General features: G+C 41.3%; 3 protein-coding genes and 1 long non-coding RNA gene across 5 annotated transcripts in view; 1 reads left to right on the top strand and 3 right to left on the bottom strand.

Annotated features, from left to right (window-relative positions):
• The window catches only part of togaram1 (TOG array regulator of axonemal microtubules 1), a 25,457-nt gene extending 18,715 nt beyond the window's left edge, over positions 1–6,742 (top strand). The window contains exons 16-23 of the mRNA XM_025059441.1: positions 2,678–2,913; positions 2,990–3,148; positions 4,098–4,224; positions 4,311–4,426; positions 5,036–5,219; positions 5,303–5,522; positions 5,688–5,774; positions 6,384–6,742. Of these exons, the coding sequence (XP_024915209.1) occupies positions 2,678–2,913; positions 2,990–3,148; positions 4,098–4,224; positions 4,311–4,426; positions 5,036–5,219; positions 5,303–5,522; positions 5,688–5,774; positions 6,384–6,637 (1,383 nt within the window). The 3' untranslated portion in view covers positions 6,638–6,742. The remainder of the gene's footprint in view (positions 1–2,677; positions 2,914–2,989; positions 3,149–4,097; positions 4,225–4,310; positions 4,427–5,035; positions 5,220–5,302; positions 5,523–5,687; positions 5,775–6,383) is intronic.
• Positions 6,743–8,136: 1,394 nt separating this feature from the next.
• LOC112487391 (uncharacterized) lies at positions 8,137–10,619 on the bottom strand. Its single transcript, XR_003050451.1, has 2 exons — positions 9,057–10,619; positions 8,137–9,012 (listed from the first exon to the last, which is right to left on the bottom strand). It is a non-coding gene; the product is annotated as an uncharacterized LOC112487391 (long non-coding RNA).
• Positions 10,620–10,664: 45 nt separating this feature from the next.
• On the bottom strand, positions 10,665–16,198 carry ccdc28b (coiled-coil domain containing 28B). Of its 2 annotated transcripts, XR_003050445.1 has the most exons (7): positions 15,262–16,198; positions 12,885–13,265; positions 12,359–12,528; positions 11,975–12,129; positions 11,439–11,461; positions 10,977–11,326; positions 10,665–10,925 (listed from the first exon to the last, which is right to left on the bottom strand). XR_003050445.1 is itself a non-coding variant. In XM_008326478.3 (6 exons), the coding sequence occupies exons 2-6, from the start codon at positions 13,118–13,120 to the stop codon at positions 11,272–11,274; spliced, it is 639 nt and encodes a 212-aa protein (XP_008324700.1). In that variant the 5' UTR covers positions 13,121–13,265; positions 15,262–16,198; the 3' UTR covers positions 10,963–11,271. The 2 variants fall into 2 exon arrangements, 1 of the variants encoding a protein (XP_008324700.1); XM_008326478.3 differs by lacking the exon at positions 10,665–10,925 and having other exon boundaries at positions 10,963–11,326.
• A 206-nt stretch (positions 16,199–16,404) lies between these two features.
• Positions 16,405–18,318, bottom strand: part of tmem39b (transmembrane protein 39B) — a 5,902-nt gene continuing 3,988 nt past the window's right edge. Inside the window, exons 7-10 of the mRNA XM_025059428.1 lie at positions 17,968–17,981; positions 17,064–17,284; positions 16,856–16,976; positions 16,405–16,768 (exon numbers count right to left, since the gene is read on the bottom strand). Coding sequence (XP_024915196.1) covers positions 16,535–16,768; positions 16,856–16,976; positions 17,064–17,284; positions 17,968–17,981 — 590 coding nt within the window. The 3' untranslated portion in view covers positions 16,405–16,534. The remainder of the gene's footprint in view (positions 16,769–16,855; positions 16,977–17,063; positions 17,285–17,967; positions 17,982–18,318) is intronic.

The following is an 18,318-nucleotide window of genomic DNA, read 5'->3' as shown; positions in this document are numbered from 1 at the left end:
AACAAAAGGAAAAACATAATGCCTTAAAACCGGGGGTGTCAAACATATGGCCCGCGGGCATAAACCGGCCCGTTAAGGTGTTTAATCCGGCCCGTTTGATGAGTTTTTAAAAATAAAAAAATACACAAACACTTAATGTTCAATTTCAATAAATATGAATAAAAAATTATTTGATATACTTATATGTATTTGCATGAATACAAAGCTTTTTCAACTCGTGACTCCATTTTGTTTTTAGTCATCTGATCACAGCTGTCAATCAAGACGCGCCTACTAAGATATTCCCATACGCTGCATTTTATTTGAACTTCATTTATATTTTTGAAAGTGAAAGAATAGTTGTTTAAATTGTTTAAATTTTAAAATTAGTTATAATTAGTTGGAAAATATTTGTATAAGTAATATATAAGTATGTACATAATTTTATCTTAAATCAATTACTAGCCATTTTAGGTGACCCCAAATGGGGTCATGACCCCAAGTTTGAGAAACACTGGACAACTTAGCGTAAATTAAAGGTCTAAATGAAGGCTTTAAAACTGTGACCATTTACACCAAATACTGCTGCAGTAATTCCACTGTTTGTGCACGAGCGAGACGGATGTTTCCCCGGGTCAGCGTGTCACGCGGTGCTTTGTTTTGACAAGGCAGCGTTAATGCATCGCCACCCACACACACACACACACACCAGACACAGAGATGTAACGTGACACTGGGTCTGTGTGCTGTGTGGTGTTTAATGGGCCTTTTAGATGAGCTGTCCCCTGGCACCGTGGGCCACAAGAAAAACCTGTCAGATCCTCTGGAGCTGTGCCCGTTTTCCAAACCGGAGCTGGCGCTGGCAGAGAGCTTCAGCCTGCTGAGCTCCGACGACTGGTGAGAAACACTGCCAGGAACCACGGACTCCTGTGTTTTTGTTACATTGAACTGAACTGAAAAAAATATTCAACTATCATCATCTCACGTCTACACTAGGGGCAGTGTTGGGTTATAGAAGTAACCCGATAGTGTTTCCTGGCTGGTTTGTTTGCAGAAACATCTTGATTTGGATTCTGAATTAATTTACGACCAAACCAGGCATGGTCAAACTATGGCCCGGGGGCCAGATATGGCCCATTAGGCGTTTTGATGGGGCCCACAAACGAATTGTCCGAATTATATAATGCCTTTTCACTGCAATGCCCACATTTCCCCACAGCTGGCGCACTCCATGAGGTGTACCAGGAACTGTTTTAGTTTTCAAAAAAGACAATATCAGATGCTGTCTGAATTATTACATGTAGAAATGACATCATTAGGTGTAGACTGCTTACCGACAATAAATAAAGAGTACGTTTATACAAAGTGGTCAAAAATGTGGTCTTGTTCAAGGGAATAGCTACGTTTTTAACCTTTGACCTTTTCAACCTATTGCAGGGAGAAGAAGATCACGGGTCTGACATTCATGCGCTCGCTGGCTCACTACCACACGGACACGCTCCAGTCCAGGCTTCATGACGTCTGTCTGGCTCTCATCCAAGAGGTACGGATGGATGGGAGCGGTTGGGTCACATGACCACAGCCTTAACTACCATAACTAACCTCTACTACTTCACCTCTATTGGCCCGATTTCCAATACTGTTTGTATTGTAAATAAAATCAGTATAGAGGCTCCTCAGTTTATGACGTCCTCAACCTGCAGTGTTTCATGTAGGGATGTCCGATAATATCGGCCGATATTAGCACAGTTATATAATATCTGTAAGAATTGTTGCCATTTTTCCCTCCAATAATGAAAAAAACCCGATAACGCAATGCCTGGATTTTGCCAAATGATGTGTGGTCTAAAATTTGTTTTTAAAAAAAAATCTGTCCCCTAGGGGGCGCCATGACATAAAATAATTGAGAGGCACTCCTCTAACTCATCACCTTAGTGAGCAGGTCGCACTTAACTTCCTTAACCACCACTGCCCCGCTATCTATAATTTGTTTTCAAATCTGTTTGTTTTCAAATCTGTCCCCTAGGGGGCGCCATGACATAAAATAATTGAGAGGCACTCCTCTAACTCATCACCTTAGTGAGCAGGTCGCACTTAACTTCCTTAACCACCACTGCCCCGCTATGTTGGAATCGGAAATTAAGTGTTTGGACAAAATCGGCATATCGGATACTATTTAAAAAAGGTTAATATCGGACATTCCTAGTTTCATGGTAACATCGCCATCTCCCATAAATTTAATAAGAAAGTGTGGTTCCGACATCATCATTCAGACAAGGGGCGGTCAAACTAATTTGGCATGGGAACTAGCGGACAAATACGTCGTCACGTGGCGTCGGTTGTACACTATAGATTGTGTTGGGTTTTTTTGGGAACTTTTTGTCCTTCGTCATGGCTCCCAGGCGTATGTCAGAGTCTTTGGATGTTATTATGTCCTTGATTATGATGACACCACTGTGTTAGCGTAGGTGAGTGACCGGCGTCGGTTGGACACTATAGATTGTGTTGGGTTTTTTTTTGGGAACTTTTTGTCCTTTGTCATGGCTCCCAGGTGTATGTCAGAGTCTTCGGATGTTATTATGTCCTTGATTATGACGCGTAGGTGAGTGACAGTATGTGAGTTCTGATTTACGGAGCTACGATGTCGGTCGAGGACCACCCGTAGTTAATATCGTCCTCGTCCGTCTGTCGTGTCCAGGTGAAGAATCTGCGCTCAGGAGTGTCCAGGGTTGCGGTCTGCACTCTGGGCGACCTGTTCACCCACATGCAGAAGGCCATGGACCAGGAGCTGGACGGAACCGTCAAATCTCTGCTGCAGAAGGCCGGGGAGACCAACGCCTTCATCAGGCAAGACGTGGACGCAGCGCTGGACAGCATGGTGCGGCATTGCACCCCCAACCGCAGCATTAATGCCCTGCTCAGTGGAGGACTCGGGTAAGTACACGTGTCAATTGTCTTTGACAAAAAAAAAAAAGTCATTTCTGAGAGTTTTTTTTTTCTCCACTGACAGTCACCTCAATGCAGCGGTGAGAAAATGCGCGGCTCAACATCTGGCCACGGTGGTGGAAAAAGTCGGAGCTGCGCGTCTTCTGTCGGGGGGTAAAGATGTGACCGAGAGGATTTTACCCGCTGTGACCCGGCTGTCGCAGGACTCCTCACAGGAGGCCAGGTTCGTTCACAGCGTTTTCACAGTTCATAAAAGTACAATCTGTCTTTAAAGGGGAAGTTCTGTGTTTTTAGTTTTTAATCAAAAGTCTCAAAAGTCAAAACTGATTGGTCGCAAATATAAACCGCCGTTAAACACAAACATTAAGCTGCTCTTATTGGTCGCTTTAGTCCGGTACTTCTCAAATAGTGGGGCGTGGTGAGGTACCGGGGGCATCAGTGAACCACTGCTGTAATGCTTGAATGATGAACAAGCCTCCAGTCACTAGGTGGCAGCACCTCATGCAGTGGTTTGTACAGATAAAAATATATACATGTTCTCAATAGTATTTCACTGCTTTAGTCCATCAATATAAACATTTCTTCTCATACTTTGGAAAGTTGATTTATGAATTAAGACCATGATTAATCGTGATTAATCTACAGCTGCCTCGTGATTAATCAGATTATCAACTTCAATCAATTGACGATTTTAAATGAAACCAATCACTACGTGTTAAGACTTATGTACGTACTGTACATGTACACCAGGGGTCACCAACTACATTTTTTTTACCGAGGGTCGACACTCAAATAAATAAACCTGAATAAACATCACTTTTTTTCTAACATTATTTGGAGCTTGTTCAAATTTGTCACGGCCCAGATTCGGCCCACAGACCGCCAGTTGATAACCATTGGTGCAGAGCATGAGTTATGACACTGTACAGATAGCAGCAGTCAGACAAACAACAGGCCCAGGAGGTCGGGCCGTGCAGCTGCAGTTCCACACAAACACCCATTGTTGGCGTGGCCCACACTGTAGAGTTCAGCCTCACGTGTCCACGCTCCACGGAAAAAGAACCGTTTGTTGTGATTGGCTGTTGAGTAGAGTGCGACTGAACAAGACAGGAACAAAATGAAAGCTGATAAAAAGTATTTATCTCTACGTCGCCTCTCTGTGGTTCACGCAGACACTTCGGCCGTCGGATGCTGCTGTCCCTGTCGTCCCACCCGGACTTTGACAGGATAGTGGAGAAGTACGTCCCCACCAAAGACCTGCCCACTGTCAAGGACACTGTCTTCACCCTCAAGACCAAGGTGTGGTGTTTGTCCCTCACAGTTCTGATGATTTTGTCTCCAGCTCCCACACTGTCGTCTCACCCCTGCTCCCCACGTTGTTCCAGGGTCTGGGAGAAATGCCTCAGGACTCTCAGTCCGCCAGAGGAAGACGATCCCTGCCGGGCAGCGGCACAGTCAGAGCGTCATCTCTCACCAGGGAGCCTCTCCACCAGACCAACAGGTGGCACTCAAAACACTCGCAATGTTGCTGTATAAACAATAGGCCAAATTATGTGAATTCACAGAGGGCGCTCTAACGTTAGATTTACTGGTTAGTAAAAAAAAAGAAAGCGAATTTAACAATCCAAAAAAAAAGTCTGAACCGCAGCATATTAAGGATTCAGTGTTTTTTTGGGCAGTGCTCTTGCCTTACAATAAAGAACCCTGGTTCGAACCCCAAGTCCTAAGAACCCCCACCCCCCAAAACATGAGAATCCGAATATTTACTTGATGGAAGCGGAAATTAATGAGCCTAAAATGATCACTGACAGAACCCAAGAATAAACTGCCTACTGTGGTAGTATTGAGTCTTGATGCTTATTTTGCTGTTAGCAAGCAAGACAAAGACACAGCCAAACATAACACTAATGAAATAAACAACACGGCCAAACATAACACTAATGAAATAAACAAATATTCAGTATCCAGGAATCATAAAAAGTACTTATCTAACAGTACTCTTCTACTCTACCTAAGTGTGGATCTCTGACTTTGATGCCTCTGTGCCTGCGCAAGACCTGATTCGCTGCTTACGTTAATGTAAAATCCCCGTACTGTGTTCCGTCTACAGGGAGTCAAACAGCCATTACGTCTGCCGATCTCAGATCCAGAGCATCGCGGATAAGACTGAATACATCAAGCAGATCTCAGGTCTGTTGGCTTCAAAGGACTTCAGGGAGAGGATGAAAGGAATCGACCAGCTGGTGTGCGACTGCCAGCACAACCCCAACCTGGTCGTCAACAGTATATTTCCAGTGAGTATGGTCCCTCAGTGCTAATCTGACCGCTGGTCTGATTCGGAGGTCAGGTGTAAACCGTGTCTCAACCCTCTGTCCAGTTGTTTGATGCCTTCAAGGCCCGGCTGCAGGAGTCCAACTCCAAGGTCAACCTGCACGCCCTGGAGTCGCTGCAGAAAATCATCCACTTCATGAAAGACAACCTGTCCCAGGTGGTCAACATCCTGGTCCCCGCGATTGTGGACAATCACCTCAACTCCAAAAACAACGCCATCTACACCGCTGCTATCGGAGCCATCAACGCACTTATCCTTAACCTCGGTACTAGCCCTGACGCACGCATGTTGGTGCAAATGTTTAATTTAATTCAATTAAACATATAACTCTTTTTTTTTTTTTTTACGCACGCATGTTGGTGCGAATGTTTAGGAACTTCATTTAATTCAATAAAAAATATAACTTTTTTTTTTTTTTTTTTCATGACAGATAACGTACTTCTTCTACAACCTCTCTGCACCAAGGCTCAGTTTCTGAACGGCAAAGCAAAAGTTGATCTTATTGAAAAGGTTGCAGGTACGAATTCATTCAAGTTTTGAATCTATTTTTATATTTATGTATATTTGTCCCCGTCATGAGTTTTTAAGTTGTTTTATCTTATAATTGGATTTTCTTTGACACTGCATGAACATTTTTTGATTTTCGATGTTATAACTTTTTATTAGGGATGTCCAATAATATCGGCCGACCGATATTATTGGCGCGATATTAGCATTATTATATAATATCTGTGAGAATCGTTTTTGGTTTTTCCTATGATAATGAAAACCCGATAATGCAATGACTGGGTTGGGCCGAATGATGTGTGCTAAACACAAAACTAAAAATAGTTTTGGGGACAAACGGCTGTATATGAAAGTGAAAGTCACTAGATGGCAGCATTGCAGCTCATTCTATTAATCTATTGTAATAATCAGGGGATTATATGCAAAACGCTGGTGCCAGCAACTCATACAGTGGTTGGTACAGATAAATAAATAAATATTACCAGACCCTAGGATTTTAATTTGGGGAGGGGTGGGTGTCAAGAACGTCACTTCCTCCTCTACAGTAAGTTCTCAGCACCTTTCTCTGACCCCTTCTGTCTCCGTGACCTCTTGTCTCAAAATCAAATTTCACTTCCAGACCTCGTGACGGAACTCTACCCCCGCAAGCCCCAGGTGGTGGAGCAGAAAGCCTTGCCCCTGCTGTGGCATCTGCTGTGCAGCTCCACCCACAGCGGCACCATTCACGGCCGCGGGGGAAGCGTGAGAAGCGCCACGGCCAACCTGTGCCAAGCTCTCTATGCCCAGATGGGGTCCGGCCTGAGCGAGAGTGCCGCCACGCAGCCCACCAGCGTCGTCAAGAGTCTAAACGAGTTCCTCAGGGCCTTGCCCTGAACGCGACCAAAACGGGGAGGAGGAGAACGTTGGCGCCGATCTTACTTGAAGACAGAGATGTTGTACATTTCGTCTAGTGCCTGCACTTTTTATATATAAATACATATATGAAAATATATGTATACATATATATAAATATATACATATATGTACATACATATATATTTTTATATGTATGTATGTATTTATATATATATAAATATACATATACATGTATGTAAAGATATGCATACAGTATATGTACATATATTTATATATGTATGTATGTATTTATATATGTATACATATATATAAATATATACATATATGTACATACATATATATTTTTATATGTATGTATATATATATATATATAAATACATACATTTATAAATATATATTTATATAGATATAGATATAGATAGATACACAAAGAGGAAAGTCCATTAACATTAGGAGCTCTTCATCCTTATCTCAGTGAGATTTTCTCATGAACTCTTGTAACAAACTAACTTCAGGTCCTACATGAACTCAACCTGCTCTCTTTGCACTTTGAAACTCCTCATCATGACAAATACCCTGAGTTTTACATCAACGCCGTCCTCCAGACACAACGCTGTCATCACGTTTACTTCACATCAATCTTAACATGTACTGTAAACTGACGGTCCCTGACCTTTTTTGTAACAAGGCCCAGTTGGACAGTACTGGACAGTAAAGTTAAACACCTTTTAGACATGAAGAGGTCATTTATTTGTCCGACAATGGGGACAATTCCCAACTAACATTCTGTAAGTATAGGACGGAGGTGGCAAAATGTATGGCTGATGGGCCAAAATGAGGTTCACAATTTGACTGGCGGGCCAGTTCGGTACGAATTGGATGTAGAATGCTGGGCGAAATAATTATAAAAAAAATTCAAGAATAAACCAAAATAATTTCAAAGATAATTTAGCACATTTGATGTCTGCCGCCATCTAGTGGCATCAACGGGAATTACAGTTGAATGACATGGTTTTTACCAGTGTTTGGAGGGCCGGGTTGCAAAGCCTTGCGGACCATATCTGGCCCACGGGCCGAACTTTGACCAAATCTGGTACAGGAGTGTGAAAGATATTATTTTGAAAAAATTCCAGATTCTGTTTAAATGAAAGGTAGCAAACAACCGATGGACCGATACTGGTCCACAGACCGGGGGTTGGGGAACCCGTGCTGTAAACAAATCAGAGACGCTAAAAGAGAATGTAAGAATGAAAATGCACAAAAAGGACAGAAGTCAAAAGACAGGGAATCAACGTGTGTATATTTTTGCTGTTCCGTCCGACGTGTTGTAATATTTTACCGGCGTCTTCTGTAGTCGTTTTGAAAAATTTGTGCTTTGACTTTAACATGGTAGAAAAAATATCTCTGTACAGCACAGACGTGTATTTGCACAGTATTAATCATACGCTGGTTGGTGGAACAGGTTCTAATTTATCTATTGTGTAACCGTTGTTTTTGATGATGTGATGAGTTGACACTTTTATTTTATGTTTTTTTTATGCATGACTAAAATTAACTGAACTGTTTTTACTGAAGCGATGTTTGCGTAACACTGACGCCTGACAGACGTGAACGCTCCTGGACGGAGGTGTTGAAAAAGGGACCGAAGTGTTGACGTTACTCCTGCAGGTGCCTGAGGAAGGGTGAAGACCCCGGTGGGTTTCGGGTTTCTCAGTTTAGTGCCAGTCCTCCAGTAGCCTTTGACTCGTCTGTTGTTAAGTTATACCAGAACTGTTTGTGCTCCAGAGCGACGAGAGAGTGATTTATGACTGTAAATAAAAGTGTTTTATTTCTCTAACAATGAGCTGACGATTCACTCATTATTCCCGTAGGACAGTGATGCCCAACCTGTGTCCCGTGGCACATTAGTGGACCGTGCGAGATTGTCGGATGAATCACGGAAAATGATCCAATTTAGCTGAATTGGGCTGAAAATAATCTAATCCAATTAGGATTACTATGATAACAGTAAAACCTAATCTGCTCTACTCTGTCTTCGTCGTGTAATTCCAACATAATCCAGACTATTCCTCATGTTTTGGAAGAAATATGAGTCACACAGAACAAACAGTGTTTTACTTCATACAGTATTTATTTTGAAGTAGTCTGTCATTCAAACATGGCATGCTGGTTAAAGCAGACTGTTTCCAGGAAATGGCTTCATCGCAAACTTTAGTTTGATTCAGAATCTAGATTAGATTAAAGGCGGGCTCTGCAAGCTGCACAGATGACACGACACATTTAAAAAGACCAAACAAACCATCGTCACGTGTCGGTGTTTAACGTTTTAACTGCATTGTCATCGGTCAAAGTTGTTTGTTTTTTTTGAGCAGCAACACTGTGACATCTTAAACCTCCAGATGAACCATGTGAGCAGCAACACTGTGACATCTTAAACCACAGACACCAAGGCTCCTATTGGACAGTCCAGCTGTCAGTCATGCGTTGCATCATCACCAGTACAGTATTTACCCTCGGTGGTCGTTTGAGTAAATGTAGACTTTGACGTCCACCTATGGCTTGGTTCTTGAGCTGAATTTTAAAAACTGGTTTTTTTTCTCGCGTCTGAGCTTCTTTGCTTTTCTCCTTAATCGTAGCTCTTATCTTCTGGACTTCAAACCAGAAATATCGACTGCATTTGTTATCTGCGGTGGTGAACCGTGGAGAGAAGAGCAGCCGACATGATTTTTCTAACACAGTATGAAAAAACATCCTTTCTACAATTAATGATTTAAGTTTTTTGCGTCCCTCTAGGTGGCGTTGACAGGCCAAATTTGGGCCGCAGCCCTAAGGTTAAGAACCACTGCTCAAGAGTAACCATGTGTTTAGATACAGATTTGATGTTTGTTTGTCTTTACATATGTCCAATTAATGGGCTGGTGACCTGTTAGCATGCAGCCCACTTCCACTGAACACCAGTCTAGACTGGTTGGATTGGTTAAAAAACCATAAACTTCGTAAAAAAAAAAAAAAAAGAAACGACGGCTTTGTCCGATTCTTATGTACAGTCTATATGTGTCTATAAGAGTTTTCAAACCCTCCACCCTAAACTATGAAAGTAGCTGCCATTGGTGGTCGTCCAGCACAGTGTGGTCATGTGACCTGCGATACTCAAGTGTGCGGTGAACGCAGCGGTGCTGGGTCCTGAATCCAGGATTATTTGCGTCTGAGCAGCAGAGTTGTTGAGTTTGTGCTTCGATGAAAACAGTTCCAGTCGGAACACTGTTTGAAACAGCGATAAAAACTAAAAAACTAAAAAAAAGGAACCTTCAACAGATGAAGAAAATATTTTTTTCCCTCCATTTCTATTACAGTAACCAATCAGCGAAAAGCAAATGCAGCAGCTCAACTGCACACTGGCCGTAGTGTTTTACACATCTTTACATTTTTACCCAAATGTTTTGTACTTTACAAACCTTGACAAGAACTTTTTGAAATGTTTTTTTTTCTTTCTAAAGAAAAGGTTTTCTCATATATTAAAACTCACTCTTTGTCAAACTCATATGAAAGGTATAAAATTCAGAGGGTGTGTTCAGAGCGTCAGCAAAAACTTCCCTTGTGCGTCTGACGACATTTTGCACAACTGCTGGCGAAGTACAGCAACTACAGCGCGAGAGAGCAGACAGTGAATTAAATAAAGAGACCAAGTGTAGAACTCCACGTCTAACTTCTCTACACGTTGACAAAACCTAAATGTGCCCAACCTGTGTTACATACAGTATAAAGTAAGGACCGATGTTATCCGCCCAATATTAGCATCATTATGTAATATTCTATGTAAGAATTTTTTCTTCGGTTTTTCCTCCGATAATGAAGACCTGATATTGCAATGTTTGGGTTTCGCCAAATGATGTGTGTAAAAATAGTTTTGGGGGAAAAACAGCTGTATATGAAGGTGAAAGCCACTAGATGGCAGCATTGCAGCTCATTTAATTAATCTATTTTAATCATCAGGGGATTGTACGCAGAATGCTGGTGCCAGCAACTCATGCAGTGGTTTGTGCAGATATATAGATAAATATTACCAGGCCCTTAATGGTATTTCGATGGGGGGGTGGGGGGGGCGCATTTCATTTTACGTTGGTTTATCTTATTAAATACAACAACCTTTCTTTAATTTACTCACAATTTACTTAAACAATGTGAAACCTGGGCCTGTTTAGTTGAACACAACGCTGTGATATCCGCAGGAATTGAAGAAAGACACTAAGATCTTTTTCAAACAGCTGAATCTGTCTTTTCAGTTTTCATGGCCATCTGCTGCCACCTGCAAACAGCTGAGTCTGTCTTTTTAGTTTTCATGGCCATCTGCTGCCACCTGATGGAAAAGTATTAGATTTTCCTGCCTGTGATCGTAGCATAGACAATAAATAAAATATTTAGAGTAATTAAATTACACGTTTTTAGACCAATTAAGTGAAATTGGATCATTTTGCAGGGCACACCTGGCGGTCTCTCACGACACACTAATGTGCCGCGGCACAGAGGTTGGGAATCACTGACTCATCGGACAGTGATGGTGCTCACTAACTGCTGTGCTGCCGTTCGGCCACTGGTCAGCTGTAGGGAGATGGAGGTCGGTTCGGTTCTGCGGCCGCCTCAACACCGATCCGTCAGGGGGCCGGCGTCTTGGTCAGGTCCTGGTTCTCAGCTAGGTGGAGTTTTTGTCTGAACACGGAGACGTTAAGGACTCACACACAGAAGGATCGGACTCCTCCCCGAAAAAAACATAAACGAATATTTACAATAAATTCACGCACATTGGGTTTGAAAAGGATACATTGAGGTGCTGAGTTCCTCCAGCTGTGAAAGAAAAAAGAAAAAATCACTTTACATTAATCACAGAGCCAGTATCTGGAATTACAGTAAATATACCATTAGGCTGATATATTTCCAAGAAAACATATGTATATAAACATCCTCTCATTTTTAGAACTGCCTCAAAAAAGGCTGCCCCTACTGGACAGTAGGGGCATATTCTAAAAATATTCTTTCACGACTATTTTTCTAAGTCATTTTTGTATTATTATATATTTAAGCCAGATTACCTGCCACGTTTTGATGAACATTTTTTAGTTACGCTATATAAGCTCAAAGCTGTATGTTAGCTGCGGCTGGCTAACGTAGCTGACATTAGCGTCAAGACGGCAAAGCTACGTTGTTTTGCAGTAAAGATGTAGTTTTGCCTGAACTACAGCCATTTGCAAAAACTTGTAAAAATGTAAGTGTAAATGTATATTCTTAGTTGACATTTTAAGACCCTGGGTCATCGGCGTACCGCAGGGATGGCGCCCGTGTGCCGGGGTTTTCACTCACGTTGCTGAGCAGGTGCTCCAGGTTGTGGTCAGAGACACATTTCCTCTGGTCCTCAGAGAGCTCCTCCACGTGGCTGTCCAGGCTGAAGTGCAGCCGCGCCAGTTTCTCCTGCATCTCACGCACGTGTTCCAGCTGCTCAAACGAGCACACCTTCCCTAGAAGGTAGGACGGTGTTAGCATACTCTGCGTAGCATCGCGTGGTCGTGGCAGTCGTCACAGCAAAGTCAAATGTATTTCCATGGCAGCAGGGAGGTAAAAATAGCCTCAGCACTATTTGATTCCAGTCTGATTGGTGTCACAAATCTACTTTCTCATCTGGACTCCTTCCCAGCCTGTAACCCAACACTCCCTCCGCGGCCCGAGCTCTGATCGAGGTTTTCTTACCGAAAGCTTGGAGTTTGCCTGAGTGGAAGTCGTTGAGGAGGTTGAGGAGCCCGCCCTCCATCTCCCTCACATCTGAGACATCTGTGAGGAAGGAGTGCTGCAGAGGGGAAGACTGGACCACTTTACTGGGGCCCGCGGGCTGAGGTGCTCTAGGTTTCTCTTTGTGAGGTCTGAGGAGGGTTGGAGAGACAAACAACATTAACCTGGTTTCACAGTTCAGGTCTGACAGGATAACCTGATTACCTAAAATGAAATCAACATTGATATCTGAGTCACGGGCCTGAAGTGGGATGTTTGTGGGCTGGAAGTGGCCCCCGAGCCAGGAGTTTGATACTAACAATGGCCCAATCGGATATGCAAGATCAGTATCGGTCTGATATCGGTCAAAACGTCAGGATGGAACATCAAAGAAAACCACTGTAGGCCGTCCGATCTGATGCCTGAGCCCAAATCCTCAACTTTACGCAACATGTCGTAAACAGTGTCACTATCGCCTTGATATCAGTATCAGTAGATACTTCAATACCTGGTGGTCTTTGGTGGGGCTACGACGGCCGCGAACACCTCTCTGGGCAGTCCTGGAGCGCCTACGGACCTCTTGTACTTGCTTCTGTTCTTGGGCGACGGCGGCTGCGGCAGGCCCAGGGAGAAGGTGGCGCTTTTGCTGGACGGCATGACAGTGAGCTTGCGGGGGTTGATGGGGGGAGGAGGAGGTTGCGGGAGGGACACCTTGGGGCTGCGCTTCTTGCGTTTGTCTTCCATGATTTATTCACGCTCCTGTCGGCAGCAAGGCCAGGGAGTGGTCACCGTCACAACGGTACACAGGATGTCATGGAACAACAAAGGTAGGAAGTCCAAAAACTTCGGAGATCGGAGATACTGGACCGGTTCAGACCTGCAGCTCAGGCTGTAATAAACCAAAGATTCAAACAGTATTAACGAGGGATGTCCGATAATTTCGGCCGACCGATATTGTCGGCCTTATATTAGCATAATTATGTAACATCTGTAAGAATCGTTATCGGCTTTTCATTCGATAATGAAGACGCCATAACACAATGTCAAAGTTTGGCCAAATGATGTGTGCCCTAAAAATAGTTTTGGGGACAAACGGCTGTATATGAAAGTGAAAGTCACTAGATGGCAGCATTGCAGCTCATTTAATTAATCTATTTTAATAATCAGGGGATTGTTTGCAGAATGGTGCCAGCAACTCATGCAGTGGTTTGAACAGATAAATAAATAAATATTACCAGTCCTATATCGGTATTGGTTGATATCGGAATTGGATATTAGTGTTTGGCATATCAGACATCCTTAGTATTAACTTCTCTTCCACAAATCTCTTTGCTTAAATGAAACGACTGATGAAAGTTTTTCCTTCATCAGTCGTTTCTGCTCCCTCCTCCCTGGTGTTAGAAGGTGGGAGCGAATCAGTGGCTGATCGAAAAATATTTTTAGACCAGCTTCACGGAAGTAAAGGCCTAAAATAATCTGTGTGAAAATGAAGGAGTGTGAAACTCGAGCTTTACGTCAAACCCATCAAAACAATTTGAAGGAACAGCCGGCAGCAGCTCGTCAGCTCAGGGCAGAGATGTGATGCTGGGTGAGTGACCCTGCACTGATCGACCACTGAATCAAGTGCTGCACAGACTGCAGCACGTGATGGACACTGGGTGGATCGCTTTCAGACAAATGGCTAGGTGGAAAAATCAATGTAGTACTACGCTGTTGACGGGACATTAGCTCAGTGGGAAAGCTCGAGTCGTCGTGTGTTTACACGGAACCACCTTCAAATGAGAGTGATGAAAAACATACAGGTATCACTACTAGAGTGATACTGCAATACTGACTGTACTGACGAGTTTAGTTTTATACGTATTATTATCACTATAAGAACAATTTTTGTTTTAAATTAATTATGCTGTGGGAAAAGTTTTACATCCGAATTAACATCCAACACCTTTTTAGGTTTTATCTTTAATGTTAAATGTTAGCTGTTGTAGCTATAGCTATTTGCGTTATTTATGCCAAATATGAACTATTTCATCATTAATTTCTGGCTATTTGCAAGTAAATATTAGAGTCAATTGCTTTTTGAACCATTACATACATACATTTATCTATTTCTGAGCTGATCTCGGCTAACATGTAGCATTAAAAAAACATTTTGGCTTTTTTACAGCTAAATTTAAGCTAATCTTTTTAAGGAACATTTTGCGATTTTATTCATTCATTTAAATTTGGGGTAAATTAAACAAACATTGGCATCATATTCTGATATTGTGATAAAACATTTGACCTATTTAGTTGACTTTTAGTAGCCTTTTTTTGTTTGTCTTTGTTTGTTTATTGAAACCTTTATTGGCTAACTTTATTGGCTAACCTTTTAGCCTAATGCAATTTCCTTATTTTTATAAACGTGTCTAAATACTTTTATTGTTATAAATGTATTTTTGTCATACATATATGAAGTTAAATATACCGTGAATATTTTTGTTGTAAGAATCTCATTTCACCCTGCAGTAAACAAAGTTCATTTAAAGACCATTTAAATTTAAAGGTTTAAAAAAATTATACGAGTAATACGAACGGTCTGCAGGAAATCACCAAGATTACCGACAGAAATGTGACATTTCGACGGTTTTTAATTTATCTTTTGTACATGAAATGAAATCACTGTTGTTTCCTCTTCCATCCTGACGTGCACTGCGCCAGCTCCTGTTCAAAGATGGCCACAACAATCACACACACACACACACACGGTGCCAACTTTATGCGCCTGAATCCTTATTCATCAATAACGACGTCAGTGTTTGTAAAAAATAAAAACCGACTTTCGTCACAACAGTCGGTCAAAGAGAAAATGCGACAGCTTCAAGAGGCAGATAATGAACACTTACCGGAATAATTACGGAGCACAGAGCAAAGCAGCGGGACGACGCGCCACAGAATGAAAACAATCACGTAAACATCGTACGAATAAATCTTTAAAAAACCACTGGGAAAATAAATAATGGGGGAATTATCTCTGACGCCGGAGTCCACAGCGACGCTGTGAATAAAACGTAAATCGCGGCATCGATGCGCTGGGATTGAGCGGTGCTGTCGTCTTTATCCCTCTTAAAGGGCCAGTTTACTGCGATTGCCGGCGCTAGAGGGCGTATGTGTGCACTCCAGTGTATTACAGTCGGTCACAACTGTGGACAGGAAGTCGACGACCAGTCAACACTGACTACCCGTGGTAAGATGATGAATTTATTTCTGACCCAATTTTTTTTTTTTCTAGAATAATCTACGATAGGGTTTTTACTCGTAATCATTTTTAAAAATGCTGAAACTTGAAACTAGGCAGTGTTTGTAGTATTTATATCGAAGTGCGGTATCAACACTAAACTAAGACTATTCTTGTTCGGTTCTACTTTATTTTTATGTCTATTCCTGTGTATTTTTTATGGCGCTGAACTACTGCTGGAACCTTCATTTCCGAAGGTAACTTTCGACGGAATAATAAAGTTGTTAATAAAGTGTCGAGCTTTCTAGAAAGTTAGTAAATGCACCGTAATCATTTAACTGGTTGTAAAGTCATATTAGATTTTTTTTTTACCTTTTTTTTTTACCGGTAGTGAAATTATTCACAGGTGTAAAGCTAATACGACGGTGGCTCGATATCAATATGATCGATATGTGTTTCAACGGTTTTTTTAAATAACAAATGGAGTTTAAACCTTTATCTTGTTCCTTAATTTATGAATTTATAAAGTTGTGTTTATTTAATTATTCAGTGAAGTTTGGTCAAAATAATCGAGAAATCCAATGCAATGAAACATAACACACATTGAAATATGTATATATATATATATACATTTATAAACGTCTTTTGAAATGTTTTTTCCCGTCTTTATCCTTTTTAATTTCTTTTGTCTTGCCTTCACATTGTACATGTATTGTTTTTCTGTTGAGACGCTTTAAATGTTTGTTTAAAATAAAGCTCACTTGTTCTTGTGGTGAAACACAACAGCAATAACAGCAACAACAGCCAAACCTTTAAAGTAATACAAAAATATTTCTTTTTATTATGGCGGAGCGGAACAAAAACTTGACACAAAATGCATTTTATAAAATACAGAGCTCTTAGGCTTGTTTGTCTGAACCAGACCAACAATAACTTAAAGCCTAACTGACTTTGGGGTCGGAGGAGCTGTTTGAATACGAGTACGCCTTCCCCAGGACGATTCTGTCTCGCAGAAGTTTGAAGAAGGCGTAGTAGTTGCTGAAGAGAATCAACGCCAGCGATATCGTCTGATGCCACTTCTCGGAGCACACCAGTGAGTAGAGCTGGTAGAAGATCATAGCACCCTCCAGGATGATGAGTATGTTTAGTATACGTAAAGGCTTGTTGAAGAAAAACTGGAAGAAAACCCAAAACGCAGCCTCGTCACACACTCATTCACACATTTGTATCTTTGTGGAACCTCTTTACTGACGTGTACTCACATAAAAACGATAATGGGAGACATCCGACGGCACTGCAACGTTATAGTGACCCATGGCCTTGTAGACGTTCTTATTATGTTTCACCAGCACCCCCTGTGGCCACATGTACTCCTCTGTCCAGCTGTGCAAAATAAAACAGTAAAATGAGATAATAATTTGACTCAGCGTTGACACTTTTCGCTAGTAATGACCACTGAGAACTACGTACATGTGCTGGAGCACGTTAGAGCAGAGGGAGGGGTCAACTTTCTGCCAGCAACCCAGGTGAGCCGCAGCCTTGTGAAGCAGGTCGCAGTATCGCGGTGGCAACAGGTGCCGCATCAGGATGACTGACGTACTGACCGAGATCAGGATGAAGAGTTCACAGGACCAGCGCTTGTCCACGTACTGCGTACTCTGAGGGAAACATACTGCTGTTACTCCAAGAAACTAAATGGTCAAAGTCAAACTCAGGCTCCAGACCAGGGCTGTCCACACTGTTTAGGCTCTGGAGCCGCTGTTGAAATGACCAGGCTAAACTGACAATACAATACAACTGACCTCCAGTCAAAATGTTAAATATACTGTATATTCACTCATATAAATGCATGTAGCTGTATGGATATGCAGTATATATATATACATACACCTATATACATATATATACATAAAAGTATATATGTGTATATACACACACACACACATATATATACATATATACATAAAAGTATATACATGCATATATGTATATACACATATGTATTGAAATGACCAGGCTAAATTGATCTGCCTACAATGAAAATATAAATATATATTCACTCATATAAACTGAAAATACTTCATATATTTATTAAATGTTGGAGTACTAATTAAATGCTTGTAGCTGTATGGTTGTACAGTATATATACATATATACCCATATATATGCATATATTTATTAAATGTTGGAGTACTAATTAAATACATGTAGCTGTATGGAAGTATAGTATATGTATATATATATATTTATATATATACACATATATGTATATACATAATTATAAATATATGTGTATATATGTATATATATTGTATTTATATGTATAATTGTTTTTAATTGCTCATGAGCTACTCGCACTCCCTTCGCGATCTACTGGTAGTTCCTGATCTATTTATTGGGTACCAGACACTTTAAGTCACGTATGTCAAACTCAAGGACTGGGGACCAAATCCAGCCCACCTCATAATTTTTTATGGCCCACCAAAGCTCTCAAAGTCTACACAGCAGAGCCCACACTAATGCTTACTAGATGGGTTGAATGCAGTGGCCAAATCACATCCATATGCATGGTGGGTAATCTATAATTATATATAAATTTTTTTTTTATTTGTTATTGAAGAAATAGTCATTGTAGATTGTTCAAATGCAGTATATATGTTTATAGCATATATATATATATATATATAAATATATATATATATATACATACATACATATATATATG

This window comes from Cynoglossus semilaevis, chromosome 1 (genome assembly GCF_000523025.1).
Source record: "Cynoglossus semilaevis isolate Cse_v1.0 chromosome 1, Cse_v1.0, whole genome shotgun sequence".
Lineage (NCBI taxonomy): Eukaryota > Metazoa > Chordata > Actinopteri > Pleuronectiformes > Cynoglossidae > Cynoglossus > Cynoglossus semilaevis.
The sequence above is the reverse complement of the archived record's forward strand: the minus strand, read 5'-3'. Positions and strand labels throughout refer to the sequence as shown.